The 14,483-nt window shown below is 56.5% G+C and overlaps 1 protein-coding gene across 3 annotated transcripts in view; it reads left to right on the top strand.

The window, feature by feature from the left end:
• CDH22 (cadherin 22) overlaps nucleotides 1-5,626 on the top strand; it is a 74,000-nt gene extending 68,374 nt beyond the window's left edge. For all 3 annotated transcript variants that reach the window (XM_050313812.1, XM_050313813.1, XM_050313814.1), the window contains exons 11-12: nucleotides 1,488-1,739; nucleotides 2,579-5,626. In XM_050313812.1, coding sequence (XP_050169769.1) covers nucleotides 1,488-1,739; nucleotides 2,579-3,117 — 791 coding nt within the window. In that variant the 3' untranslated portion in view covers nucleotides 3,118-5,626. The remainder of the gene's footprint in view (nucleotides 1-1,487; nucleotides 1,740-2,578) is intronic.
• The last annotated feature ends 8,857 nt before the right edge of the window (nucleotides 5,627-14,483 follow it).

Below are 14,483 nucleotides of genomic sequence, written 5' to 3' on the forward strand. Positions count from 1 at the left end.
TGGTACCATTAACATTATTTATATCTCCCTGCTATGCTGCAGCAAGGCGGGGGGAGCAGCACCAAATGAGATCTCGTTACCTTTGTGCAAACGATTAGCATAACAATAATTTTTTTTTTTCCCTAGCTCATCCTTGGTAGTCCATAGGCAGCCCTCAGCAGCCTCCCTGCACCCAGGGGCTGATGCTCCCCAGGCACCTCTGCCCAGGCTGGTGCTCCTCTGCTCCAGGAGTCTCAGCCACGGTGCCGGGCGTCCTGCAGGGCAGGAGATGAGCTCTGTGCTCTGCTGTGCCCCGACTGCCCTGCAGTGCCTCCAGGACCTGCTTCCCAGCGGGCCAGTGGGTCTTCCCCACCCTGCACTCGGTGCATGCCCCTCTCCTGGCTGGCCTGCTGTCCCTGCCGTGCCCCGGGTGCTCTCATGCAGCACCCAATCCATACGGCAATTTCCGCGGTGGCAGCAGCCCAAGGGCCGGAATTATAGCAGGTGTCTTTTCCAATCGAAGAGCTGATTCATAGGGAAAGGGGCTGCTCCGGCACAAATCACGCCCGATGAGGAGAGTCCGTAGACAGCAGCACCTTGCTGTGAGTGGGCCAGTGTGTGTTTTGTCAGATAAAGACTGCAGACAGTCGGCAGCGGCTTCTGCCTGTGCCGCTGGCAGCACCCCTGAGCAGGGCGTCGATCCGAGTGTCAGTCGCTGTCCCTGCCCCTCCCTCCCTGCTCCCAGTCACAGCAGCTGCTTCTTGGGTTCATTGCTGGCACCGGGGCCCTGGAGGGTCCCGAGAAGTGGCCGTGTTAATGGGATCGTAATGGGCTGTGCAGGGCCAGCTGAACCCCTGGAGCAGCAGGGTGTGAGCAGATGGGGAGGAGGATGGCTGACTTGGCTGGGAGGATTGGAAGGTGCTCTGCCTGCTCCTTCAGGAGTTACAGAGGATCATAGGGGTGTCTGGCCCTCTGGCTAAGGCAGGGCCCTTCACATACAGCTCTTGGGTTTGGAAGCTGTGTCTGCTCCTTCAGGCTCAGTGCCACCTGCAGACCCTGTCTGCTCTGGTATCCATGTCAGCAACTGATTTTTATCCAGATTCTGACTCTGTGCCACTGTCAGATGGTCTTTTGGAAGGTTTTCCCCCTCTCTGCTCTGCCTGCATTGTTTGTCAGCTCAGCTCAGACACTCACCTGCTGCTGCTCCTGTGTGAGGTTCAGTCCTGGGTGTGCTGACAGGGAGACACCAGGCTGGCCCCAAGGTGCCAGCAAAGGCACATGTGCTGGAGCAGAGCTGGGCACCTTCAGTCACTCAGGCTGCAGTGCTGGGGAGCCACGAGCTGGGTCCCTGCAGTGGAGCAGAGAGAGGCCCCAGCCTCTCTCAGGGCAGCTGCTGGATATGATGCACGAAGAGCTGCTGTTCATCCAGAGCATGGAGGAGCTCGTGGCGGGTCCTGCAGGCTGTGACTTGGGGGTGACCTCACTGTGGGTTTGCTTGCTCCCTGCAGACAACACGGCGGCGGTGCACACCCAGAGAGTGGGCTTCAACCGCCAGGAGCAGGACGTGTACCTGCTCCCCATCCTGGTGGTGGACAGCGGCCCCCCGGCCCTGAGCAGCACGGGGACTCTGACCATCCGTGTCTGCGGCTGCGACAGCAGCGGGGCCATCCAGTCCTGCAACAGCACGGCCTACGTCGTGTCGGCCACGCTGAGCCCCGGCGCGCTCATCGCGCTGCTGGTCTGTGTCCTCATTCTGGTTGGTGAGTTCCTGCCTGGCCCCCCGGCCCCCCATCTTGTCGTGTCCCAGCTCCCCTCCAGCAGCATCACATGAGCACGTGGCTGGTGCTGTGGGCACGGAGCAGGCTGCATCTGTCTGATCCCTGGTAGCTGCAGCGTGGGAGGGCAGGAATCGCAGCCCTCAGGCCCTGGGACTGGCTCCTGGCTGGCTCCAAGGGCTGTCCAGACACCTGTAGGAGCCAGCGTGTTGTTTGGTGAGGTCTCCTCTGCTTGGCATGGCTCCACTCCCCGTCTCCTGCTGCAGCTCCATTCAGAAAACCCTTTCCCACAGGGTGCACTTTACACTGGTTTCATTTTCCAACGCAGCGCAAACAAATTTCTGCCTAATTGCCCAAACGAATAAAGTGCACATCGGTGCTTTAAAGGTGATGGGCTGAATGGATGATGATCCAGGACACAGCTGCAGCTCACTGCTCAGGCTCTCTGCCATCTGCTCCACGCTCACCCACCCAACATTTGGCTGCTGCTGTGATTCATGCACCCCCTTTTCCTACTCATCTTCTGCAGAACCCATCCGTTTGTCTGTCCCGCCGTGTGTTTGTCCATCTGTCCCTCCTGTCTCGGTGTCGCGCTGCATGGGAAAGGAAGCTCCTGGTCTGCACTGGAGCCCTCTCTCCAAGGCATTTCACAGCCCGGCTGCTGCTCCATGAGCCCGGCTGATCGGACCCGTCTGGCATTCCGGCGGGGCTCCCCATGCCAGGGGGTGCTCTGCGCCTGCTGCCGAGCAGGAGATGTCCTCGCCCCCCGGGAGCACAGCTTCCACGAGACCCTGCACCCGTCTGACCATCTCTTCCTTTCCCAGTGCTGGTCCTTCTGATCCTCACGCTGAAGCGACACCACAAAAGCCACCTGACTTCTGAGGATGACGAGGACATGAGGGACAATGTCATCAAATACAACGACGAAGGGGGTGGCGAGCAGGACACGGAGGCCTACGACATGTCGGCCCTGCGCAGCCTCTACGACTTCAGTGAGATCAAAGGTGGTGATGGAGGTGGGGGGCCAGGAGAGGGGGGCCCTGGCAGAAACCCCGCCTCTGAGCTCCATGCCCTCCCACAGTGGGTGCAGAGCCCGGACCTGGACTTCGCTGTGTTCAGAGACTACATCTGCAGGAAGGTGGAGCAGGCGGACGAGGACCTCTCTGTGCCGCCCTACGACTCATTCCAGACCTATGCCTTCGAGGGCTCGGACTCCCCGGTGCCCTCCCTGAGCTCCATCAACACCTGGTCCAGCAGTTCGGAGCAGGACTTCTCGTACCTGGGGGGCTGGGGGCCGCGCTTCCGGCAGCTGGCAGCGCTGTACGCTGGGCGCAGGGGCGAGGAGGACGGCGAGGACTCGTAGCTGCCTCACCGACCCCTGCGAGGCTCCTGGTGCCTCCTGGACTGCGGCTCCCGCGCCTCCAGGTGCCACGTGGGGACCCCGTGCTCCTGGGGCCTGACTCCAGGGCTGCCACAGAGGGGGCTGGGGGCACGGGGCGACTGCTGCTCTGCTGCTGCCTCCCGCTCGGAGGGGCTGGGGAGCCCAGAGGAGCCCGGCTGTGGTGTCCTCATCTCCTCGATGCCAGTCTTCATTAAAGCACTACGCATTAACTTAAGAAAGAGAAAATCTAATTCAAGAGAGTTTGGAGACGATTTCTCCCCCCGCAAATTATCATTTAAATAGATCTGTTCGGTGAGCCCCATCCAGGAGAGGAAGAGCAAACTGGGAGCCTTTTGTTGTCTAAATTGTTTTTGTCACTTGAGTCAGAGTATTTGAAGAGCTTTGATTTCTTTAAGAGCTTTCCTTGCAGAAAGAAACAAGCTTTTAACTTCTGTTCAGATTTTTCCCCCTTACGTTCACTCGCTTTTTTGGAGTCTTCCTTCTCTCTGTTCCCTGTGGGCCTCACAGCAGCCCCCAGCTGCCAGCATGGCACTGGAGGGAGTGTGCCATGCTGGGATCACATCCTGCACAGAGTGGCCGCTCACCTCAAACCACACTTCACCCCTGCATTGCAATTGCTTCGCCCCCCTCTCTTGTGGTCACAGAGGTGCTGGTGATGTGAAGGGGCTGTCCAACTCTCCCTGCACAGCAGACACTACCTGCAAGGTCCTGGTGTGCCCCACAAGCCCTGGTGACAGATGGGGACATGCCACCCATCACCAAGGCACGGTGCTGTGGCCTGAGCCGCAGAGCAGTCCCAATGCTGGGGAGCACCACTGGAGGGGCCCAGAGAAACACCCGCAGTGGGCTCTTCCAGCCCCTCACGTGGCACCTGGGGTTTGTGGGGCTCTCAGTCAGGCACTGGCTGTCAGCAAACAGTGTGAGCTGCACAGGGCAGCAGGCAGGATGTCAGTGCTCCCTGGCCCACAGCAGCTGGGGAGAGCTGCATCCCATGGAGGACCATGCAGCAGGGTACGAGATAACCCCAGCCCCTGCTTGGGAGGAGTAATTCCTGCTTACACCCAGCTGACAGCAAAGTATCATCACTGATGGCAGAAAAGCCATCCTCAGGAGACATGCACGAGGCCAAATCCTGCTTGTCCTGCCCTGCCTGCTGGCTGCAGGCTGGGCAGCAAGTCTGTGACACCTTTTGGTCCCTGGGGTGTCACCACCCCAGCACAGTGCCCTGCAAGAAACCAGCACGAGCTCCCACAGTGGGGCTGCCTTTGCATGAAATTCCCGGGTTTGGGAGGCAGATCAGGAGGATGCCAGTGGGATGTGCCATTGCTCCTTGGGCTGCAGATGATGCTGGAGGAAAGCACAGAGTGCCCTGCAGCTTCCCAGCCTGCCAGCTACCCTGGGGGGAACAGAACAGCGTGTGGAGTGATGCCCTCGCACAGCATCTCAGGCAGTGCTGGCTAGTGCAGCTCCTTATCTGTTCGTGTTGGGAAAAAAAAAATCAATTATATCATTGATAGGCAACTGATAAGGTCTCCCAAGACCTGACACATCCTGGGCTTATCATTGGGTTTGTCCTTTTAGTTTAACCACAGTGTTTTCTCTCCTTGGAGAAGGTTTAACTGTAAATGTACATGCGTGTTCATTTTTTTACTGTGTGTTGCTTCCCGGCTGCTGGTGTTGGTCCTTTGGCTGCGGCGTGAGACCCGACAGTGGAGAGGGACAGGACCTGTCTTCGGTCACAGTGCCTGCCCTCGGCTGCTCCTGCCCACTGCTGCCACGGCCACCTGTGCAGAGCCCCAGCTTGGCTCATACCGGGACCAGGAGCTCCTTTCTCCTTAGGGGTCTCTCTGGTCCCCCCAGGGAGGCGGTGGATGCCATGGCTGGCACCCAGCCTGGCGTGCTGCTGGTTCACTGTGATGATGCTGGGGAGGCAGCAAGGCCCTGGAGTGCCAGCTCTGGCCACGCTGCCTCAGGCAAGTCATGCCCTGTACCACCCCTTGCCCCCCCTCCCCGTGCAGGAGAATGGAGAAAGCCCTCTCTTTCCTCAGGAATGTGTTCGTGTTTTCCCTCTGGGCTGCAGATCCGTGCCCGAGCCCCTCCGGCACTGGCCCTCCCTCTAGCCGAGTGTTGTGCAATAGCAGGGCTCTGTCCTAGGAGATGGGGTCTGACAGGGTCCGTGTTTAGCAACCCTCCCACCGGGTTCCCCCCATCCCTGCCCGGCGCATGCACGCACGCTTGCGTTTTAGTTTCTACCCCACGTGTAAATACGGGAGGAGCGCGGGTGCCAAGCCCCCTGCCCCTGCACCCGCGGGGGGAGCCGGCAGCTGCCACCGCGTCTGATGGAGTCACACTTCAGTTTTTGTTTCTCTACCCAGATGAAATTAGAAGGTTGATTTCCTCACCCTTGTTATTTTTTTTTTTTTTCAAGGTCTTTCTGGGACCTGGAAATAAATTATTTCCTTGTCGTCCAGCCTGGGGTCTTACGTGCTTATTTTGTCTGGTTTCCTTTCCTCACGTTGCACTGTCAGTGTGGTCCCATTGGCACCTTTCCAGAGGGGCCAGGTGCCGCCTGTGGCAGGACAGGCTGTGGCAAAGCCCAGCACAGCCCGTCCACCTGCTGCCCGCAGCGCATCCCCACTGGCAGGATGCTGCATCTCTGGTTTCTTCCCATTTTTCATCGAAATGCTCATCAGAAAAAGCTGCTTCAAGAGAAGGGTAATTTTTTTCTGTCTGAATTTGAAGGAAATGATGAAAAAATGTGCCCTTGGCTTTCTCTATCCCTGGGCCCTGAGGCACGTGGCTGCAAATGCTCCAGCACCCCTCAGAGTGACGATGGCCACAGAGGGATGGAGCAGACATAGAGAGAGGAAACAAGGCTGAGCTCATTGGTGGCCTCAGTGTGGGTCAGCAGGTAGAACAGGCAGACTTTAAACTGCTCTGTAAAGTCACAGTCATTTAAACAGCAACTTGCAGTCCTGGCTCCAAACCAGGATTATTGATCCCCCAGGTCTTTGAGTGTTTCCATATCCTTTACCATCCCCGTGCCTCCACTCCATCCTGCTCCCTTGATTATTCACTAAATGTTATGGAAGAAGCATCTGGTGACCTTTGGTGACAGCAGTTAGTGGGATGCTGTGACAGAAGGGGGGAGTCTTGAGGCCGGAGGGTTTTCCAGAGGCACAAGGTGTGCTGTCAGACCTCAACATGCGCACAGTTTTCCTTTTCACAGTTCCAGTGAGTGTCTCTACGGCTGCCAGCCTTGAGGAGGCCTTTCTGCCAGCATCACCATTAATTACCCCCTCACAGTGAGTCCGTCAGCACTCTGCTTGCAGCCACCTGCTCCGGCAGGTCTGGGCACTTGGCCCGTTCCTGTTTGCAGAGAGCTGATGGTTGCTGTGTGTTCCCACTCAGGTTTCCAGCCCAGGCCCTTGACCACAAGAACTCTCATCCAGCTGCAGCCCACACAAACGTGTTTTCCAAGTCCTGCTGTCCCACTTCAGGCACCCAAACACCTTGGGACTCTGGAGGTCAGTGCCTGGAGTGTTCTCAGAGCTCCATGTTGAGGATGAGGCGTCTGCAGTCAATGTACTCCTTGCAGTGACAAGGTGACAAGTGCCTGGAGTTGAGTAGTGAGCCTGGGCTGTGCAGAAGGATTTGCTTCTTGATATTGTGGAGAAATTGAGAGAGCTCAAAGCAACGAATTGCCAGCCAGAACTAGGCCCTTCACTACAAAAGAGGAGGATTATTGAGAGCTCTGATTGCAGAAGCATCTTTGAAGATGCTTGAAGAGCTCCATGCCTCCTCAACGGGGTCCCTTCTTTGGAAATTTTTCTGTAGTAGCTCTGTCTCTCCAGCAGCTGCACAACAGCCTCATTGCAGAGCAGGGCAAGGGCATGTCCCTCTCCTCACCCTTCCACAGGAGAGGAAACCAATCCTGCTCTGCAGAAGATGGGACATGGCCTGTGGCTGTGTGCTGGGGGTAGTGGAGGATGGTGGCACTTGCTGCTGTCACATTCTGAAGGGTCTTGCAGGACTGGTGCTGCTCTCCCCCACTGACCACTGGCTGTTGCAGCCCCAGCACGGGGGAGGCTGCATCAGTCCCCTCCAACGCCTGCGCTGAGCCACGGCGAGCTCCAGAAGGCAAGGTGTCCAGGCCTCCTCCAGAGAGGTATTTGGAAAAGATGGATGTGATCTGCTGGGATCATTAAGGGGAAGTGAAAAAAGGGCAGTGATACCTGCACCCTCAGGAGGGAAATCCATCTCCGGTAACTGAGTGCAACAAGGCTGCGTCAACCTCCGCCTCCCGCTCCCAACTGGCAATACGCTGCTCGGGAAGGTGATCCCTTCTCCCCCATATCCTCTGAGGAAGCTCTTTATCACCAGAAAGCTGACTCCTTTAACCACCTCCACTACAGCTAATATCCCAGCTCCCTACGTCCTTTCATTTACCAAGCCCTTGAGCTTCCTTCAGGGTTGGTGTCAGACCGTCCCTGCTCAGCAAAATCTCACTTCTACATCTGTGCCCTGTGCTCGGTGCAGGCAGCAGCTCTGTCTTGTCAGGGCTCTCTTGCTGTGCCACAGTGCTCCAGTTTGTGCTCTCTACTTGCTGTGGCTCAGCTGCCTCCCAGCCCATCCCAGGAGTGTTCCCAGCATCTGGAGATGACCTGGCCTTGTGCTGGTGACTGGCAGCAGGTCTTGCTTCCTGGTCACTGGCAGAAATCGAGCAGTGTTCCCAGGCAGCTGTCATGGCTCTGTCACCACAGTCAGAGGAGTTGGAGAGAAACAAAATCATTTTATTTCATGTGACCCTGGAATCCTCCTCCTGGGCAGTCCGTGGGGCTGAAACCACCCCTTGCCCTGCTTAGCGGCCAGACCAGTGTGGTGGAGATCTGTTCCTGCTGCCACCAGGACTACATCCATTTGAGATGCTGGTGCCGCGCCGAGCAGCCATCGTCTGTCACTCACACATCCCAGCCTGGGCTTTCTCCAGCCTAAAGATCCCTTTTCAGATGAGCGTGGATTTAATGACTGTTCTTCAAATTCCTAGAAAAGGACCTTGGGCTTTGCAAAGCTGAATCCAGCACAGGTGGGCAGAGCCTGAAGCAGCTGGGATACACAGGCAAGGCACAAACAGGGGCCCTCACACAGGGGTCACGCAGTCCTGGCTTTGCAGAGGGCCCCGTCCCATCCCACCTGTCCTCACCACTGCCCTCACTGATGCTGGAACACAGCTGTGGGGATTTAACATCACAACCTTGGGCAGTAAGGAAGGGTCAAAGCAGGAGCAGGAGCCCAGTGCCTTGGCATCTGCCTCCCCTCGAAAAGGTCACCATCCACCCGCCTCTTCTGTTGCTGCATGCGCTGGTCTGCCATGGTAGGGAGGCCAAGTGGTGGTGCTTAGACATCCCTCATCTGTTGTCAGTGACAGCGAGTGTTTGTGGCTCTGGGGTTGTTAACTGCTCGTGTCCAGCTACACTCTGGGCTTATGGACATCCGTTTTTCATCTCTTCATCGCTGCCGTGGAGGAGCTGCTCAGGTGAGCATGAACTGGTCCAGCTGTTCGCTGGGGGAACAGCCACCAGCCATTTCTAAGCAGAATGCATCCCTTTAGCTAGTGTTTCTACCATGGTAATTCGGGGAGTTTTAATCCCTTTTCTGCTGGAGGAAGCACACGTTGCCATCCACCCCAGCAGAGCCAGCCCATGGCAGCCTCCTCCGCGGTCAGCAGTCACTCACCTTTAGCCAGGAGCCAGGCAGCTGCTGAAATCCCTTCACACTGCACACAAATTAGGCATTGAAAACACTCATTACAGCCAACATGACACGCCTTCATTATTCCAGAATAATTGTCTGAAAGGCTCGGCTTGGAGCACAATCTTCACTTGGTGCAGGAATGTGATAAAAAGAAAACAGGAAGTGCAATCAATGCTTGTAATCCTTTTAAATAAAAAGGTACTTGCTAGTAGCTGCCAACATCTTTAAAAAGCTGTGATTTCCCCGGAGAGAGCCCTTATCAGCTATGACTGCGTGTCATTCTGGCTGTCTGTCAATCCATCAGACTTCAGTGCCACTGACATTAAGAAGCCAGGCGTTAAGATTATCACATTTACCCGTAATGTAGCACAGATTGTGTTGACATTTGGGAAGTATTCCACCACAGGAGCCATTTGACTTCAATGCTTTCTTTCTGAAGAAACAAATGCTTTGAAATATTTGAGGGCAGGAGCCTGCTCTGCCTGCAGGGTGCTGGCGTGGGGAGCAGGAGGAGGGTGAGGGTGTGCGGGCGATGACCGTGAGCAGGAGGGGTGCTGACCATGCCGTGGGTGCAGGGAGCAGACCCAGGCTCTGAGGGGGCTGTGGTGGGGCTGTGTCTCAGGAATGCTGCTCTCCTGCACCTGTTACAGAACAGTCAGGTCCTTGGGTTGGTTAAGGAGGGTTCCCCGTGCCCACCAAGGACAACCACAGTGCAGAACCCAGAGAGCAGCACTGTCCTTCTTCCTGCTGGCACTCCTCCTCCCAGGAAGGCCTCAGCTCTGTCAACAACAAAGAAGGGGATGTTCCAGGCTAGACCATAGAAACAATGGTAAATGACCTGAAATGAACTGATTAATCTCTTTAAATAACTGTGAAACCGTTCTCCAGAAAAAGTTAATCTACTCTAAATGGCTCTGCTGCTTTTCCTGGGCTCCAATCAATACGTGGTCGCTTGCTTTTCATGTGTAATTCACAGTAATTGCAAAAGAGCGTTTTCTGAAGAAAATGACACTCTGCAAGCAGAAATGCAAAGGGACACAAGGACCAATTGTCTTTAAATCCCAGCACAAGGCACGCTGTCGGATGTGCTGGCAAGCTGGAGGTGCTACAGCATCACAGCTACATGTCCTGGGTTTCTCTCTGGGAAGCTGCTGGAGGTGTTGGAGTGTGTCGTGTCCAGATGGTTTAGCTGGAAAGCTCAGCTGCTTCCAGGTGTGGCTGCCAGGACCTTGGCCTGTGGACCCCCAGCCCACCAGCTGCAGTGAGAAGGTGGCTGCGGGATTACAAGTTTAGGTAGACCAGCACTGCCTCTGCATAGCAGCATTCTGCCATCACCCAGGGCTTCTGTGGCCCAGGATGAGCCCTGTGTGCAACCCAGCACAGGTCACATCCCCAGATCTATCCTGTCCCCTTCATCTCCTGCTCAAGTTTTCCCCAGACTGAATTACCCCACCCTTGCCCAGCCTCGAGCCGTGTCCGCCTGACAGTAGGACGGGCACCCCCTTCCGAGGTGTCCATTGCTTTTCCATCATACGCTGTAAAACCAGAGCACAATTTTCCAGGATGTCATTCTAATTCTGGTGAGAAAGCTTATTACTTGTGATTTACCCACAAAAAAGCCCGGTGAGCTGGGCCGGTGTGTCTGTGGGTTTGCGCATCAATCCATCCCGGGGGCTGCAGGCTCTCCACAGGGCAGGGGAGCGGATCCAGGGGCTGAGGTGAGCATGCCACTGTGATTGACACGCTGCTTTTACCAGCTCTAAAGCCTCTGACATATTCCTTTTGGCTCGGTGCAGATCTGCACTGCTGAGCTCCAGCACAAATGTCATTAAAACATGTTCTACCCATGGTACCTATAAATAATTGAGGCGGCAGGTCTGCGCTGAGCTCTGTGCTGCAGCTCGCTGCTCCTCCAGAGAGGGGGCCGGGAAGATGACCTCTCCTCCCACTCACTATCTTTGATGTGAAGGAGCACCTGGTGTTTGTCCCCTCACTCATTTCTCTGCTGCATTCCCAGGCTGTGCAGGAGCTCCCAGGGCTGGGGGGTCTGGGGTGCTCCCTGCAGGGAGGTGAGTGCAGATCATTGGGCTCCAGACCTTGCCTTAATGGGCCATGAACAGTGCCTGGCTCCTGCCCTGGGCACTGCTGTGTATGGGGGCATGGGGAGCACCTGGCAGCCAGGTAGAGGGACCCCAGGACTCCTGGGGTGGCTCCTGGCTGCCAGTGCCCACCACTTCCCAAACTGCTCAGAGTTCCAGAGCTGCCCAGGGTCTCACTGCCTGCAGGTCTCACTGCATCAACACACAGCCTGCACTAAATACTATCTGAAATAGCTTAATGCACTTGGATGCATTTCCAATACTGTCACTAAATGTGTGGGAATTTCACAAGCCTGGCAGGGAAATCCATGGCTGATAACGTTTGTCAGTGCTGTGGCTTTGGTGATGCAATCCATCCCTGAGCACAGCTTTCCTCACCTGGCCAAGGCTGGTGGGGGCATCCTGTTTACCTGTGTGAGACCCACCACAGTGTAGTACCTGCTACCCATCCTGTTCATGGTTCGCACCACTCCAACCTTTCTGCAAGTCCTGGCACAGAGGGTGAGTGCCATCCTTGACCTGGGCTCCTGCAGGCCAGCAGGGATGGGCCGTGGGCTGGCAGATGAGCTTGCAGGCAAGGCAGCAGTTTGGGACACCTGCACGGGACACCCACGTGGGACACCAGCAGGTTGCTCTGTCACTGGTGAGAGGGGCGAGTTCACACCTTCAGCATCAGCCCCCCTGCACCTCCTGTCAGGCAGTTCTGGCTCCCTTCATGCCCACAAGCAAGTTTTTACTTTCCTCCCTTCTCATGACAGCCACCGGCTCCCCCGTACCGGTGGGAGTCATTCGCAGGCACTGCGCTGGGAACTTGCAGTATAAATATGGAGTGCCAATAACCCACTTGGCTGCTTTGGGAGCAGCAACCCCAGGGTGATGCTGTTCCCCTGGCAGCCTGCACCCATCAGCCTGAAGCCAGGTGCTCCACAGCTCCTTCCAGCTCCCTGGATTTAGGTGAGTGCATATGGGATGGAGCTGTGTCATGGCCACACACAGGGGGCTCACCTGGATTGCCCGGCACAGAGACATGCACAGAGCCATGCCAAGGCATTCTGGCAATGGAAGAACCCCCTCCTGTGCCAGTGGCATGTCCTGGGCTGGGCTGGCTGCCCTGGGCATCAGGGCTGAGCGTGGCTGTCCTGCCTCTGCACACACGTGTGCAGGGTGGTGGGCACGTGCAGAGGCAGGTGCTGTCTGCGTGTGGGGGCGTGCAGCCATGCAGAAGCATGTGTGTGCTGAGGCAGACGCTGCGCTGTGCAGCGTGTGTGTGCCCTGACAGATCGGGAAGGTGTATTAAACAGCAGCTGTCGGGCTCTTCCCGAGCGCAGCGGTAACACAGTTGGGACCACTGTGATGTCTTCTTAATTTAAACTCCTGTTGTCTTCCAGCCACGTGCTAATGAGGGCTAATGGGGAGATCAGCTTGCTGTTTGCCAGCGTTGCTGTGTGCATTGCCATGGCCCTGTCACTCCTGCAGCCTGCCTGACCTCACTGGCCAGGAAAGCCACACTGCCTTTCCCTGCCTTGCTGCCCTGATGGGAAGAGGGACTTGGAGTCTGCTAGCCCAGAAGAGAACTCTGATATAGCCAAGTTCTCCAACCAGAGAGCAGCAGGACTAATATGTGGAGCTGAACCTCCTGGTCCTGTTCATGAGCAGCCCTCAGGGTCTCCAGAGCTTCCTGGAGGGATGGTTTGTCCACACCTCAGTAACATTTTGTCCCCCTGCGTGCCCGTCCTGGCTGGCGTGGCCGTGGTGCTGGTGCCTGGGGATGGAGCATCTCTGCTCTGCTCCACCGGGCTGCTGTGGGCTTCACGGCCAGGATGGGGCTCCAGGAACAACCTGGGGCCCACCATCCCTCCCTCTCCCTGCCTGTTCCCTGCTCTCCCTGCTCCACAGCTGCAGGTGCCAACTGTGCCTCAGGACCCTGTCCCGGGGCTGCTGGACGGGCCACCCAATGGGTGCCAGTGCCAACCTGTTGGGGCAGGAGCAGGGCACAGGGAGCTCCATGGTGGCAGCATCCCTGGAGCTGCTGCTCCCAGCACTAACCCACACATTTATCAGGATTAATGAAGCGTACAACAAACGGGTCGGGGAGGCAGAGAAAGCAGCAGAGACAGAGACAGCGGGCTGGCAGCGGGCAGGAGGGAGGTGAGGGGGTGTGCTGTGTTGACAGGGGAGCAGTGGCACGAAGCCACACGTGCACTGGCTGGACAGGGCTGCACACAAGCAGTGCAACTCCCTGGGAACGTGGTACCAAATTCCTGCACATGGGAATGCTCATGTTCGCTCATCATTGTGCACACAGGCACGAAGAAAAGAGAGACAGTCTTACCAGAGATCAGCCATCAATGCTTGAAAAAGGCCATTGAATACTAACACAGCCACTTATGCCATATTTGCATACTTGCTTAATAAAAAATTATGGCCGTTCAAAGCCCAATCATTAATTACCCAGCATATTTTTGTTTAACTCCCTCCCTTTTTTATTACAGCCTAAGCTGTTTTCCTGCTTATTCAGCAAAAATTCCCTACTCTTCCACCAGGACGAGACGTGCAATAAATATGTACTTATTAAGTGTGCATTACAACTGCATGAGCTGGGAGAAGTAATAACAGGCCCAACATAAAGCTGAAGTATTTATGCATGTACCTAGGGCCACTTTAGCTATTTATTTTCACAAAGAAATTAAATTAGATAGTTTGATAGCTCTCAGTGTGGTTATGGTGGGAATTTACATAGGGCCCAGCCTGTCAGCTGGGGGGGGTGTGTGAAGCCCACAATGAGGACAGGCTGCAGACATCCTGCCAAGCCAGGTGTGCAGGGCAGGACCCCCTGCCAGGAGGGTCAGTGCCCAGCCAACCTGCTCTGCCTCCCAGCCAGGCATCCGCTGGGAACACCAGGCAGGCTGGATGGACACCAGGCAGTGAGGATGGACACCGGGCAGGCAGGATGTGGCTGCTCACTGCTGGGACCACACAGTGGCTCTTTGTGGGAAACGTGGCCCTTGGAGAAAAAACGTGGGGATGTGAAGAGAAGTGAGTTTTCTCTGGAAAATTGCTTTTTCAAACCCTTCTCACTTGAAAGAATCCCAGTGCCTTTGTGAGTGTTTAACGCCCACTCTCCACAGATGCCTTTGACAGGAGACATGACACCTGGCCCAGACAGGAGAAGGGATGGGGAGGGCAGGGCTACCCCCCTGCACCCCCCAGCTCTCACCACCCTGCGGGAGGCTCCATAATTAGTGAGCGACCTGATTAGCGCTGATTGCACACCCGCCGCCCGCCGCGGTGAGAGCCTGCGGCAATGCCTGCGGCGCTGCCTGCAGCGTTGCCTGCGGCGCTGCCTGCACGGCTTCCACCTCTGCCCTGCCATGACCCCACACCACCACGGGGGCCACCCCAGAGCACAGCAGAGGGCACCAAGCCTGGGGGCACCAAGCCTGGGGGCCTCCCAACTGTTCAAATGGGGCTGGG

Source organism: Myiozetetes cayanensis, unplaced genomic scaffold (genome assembly GCF_022539395.1).
Source record: "Myiozetetes cayanensis isolate MyiCay16 unplaced genomic scaffold, myiCay2020 scf19, whole genome shotgun sequence".
In the NCBI taxonomy this organism is placed as follows: domain Eukaryota; kingdom Metazoa; phylum Chordata; class Aves; order Passeriformes; family Tyrannidae; genus Myiozetetes; species Myiozetetes cayanensis.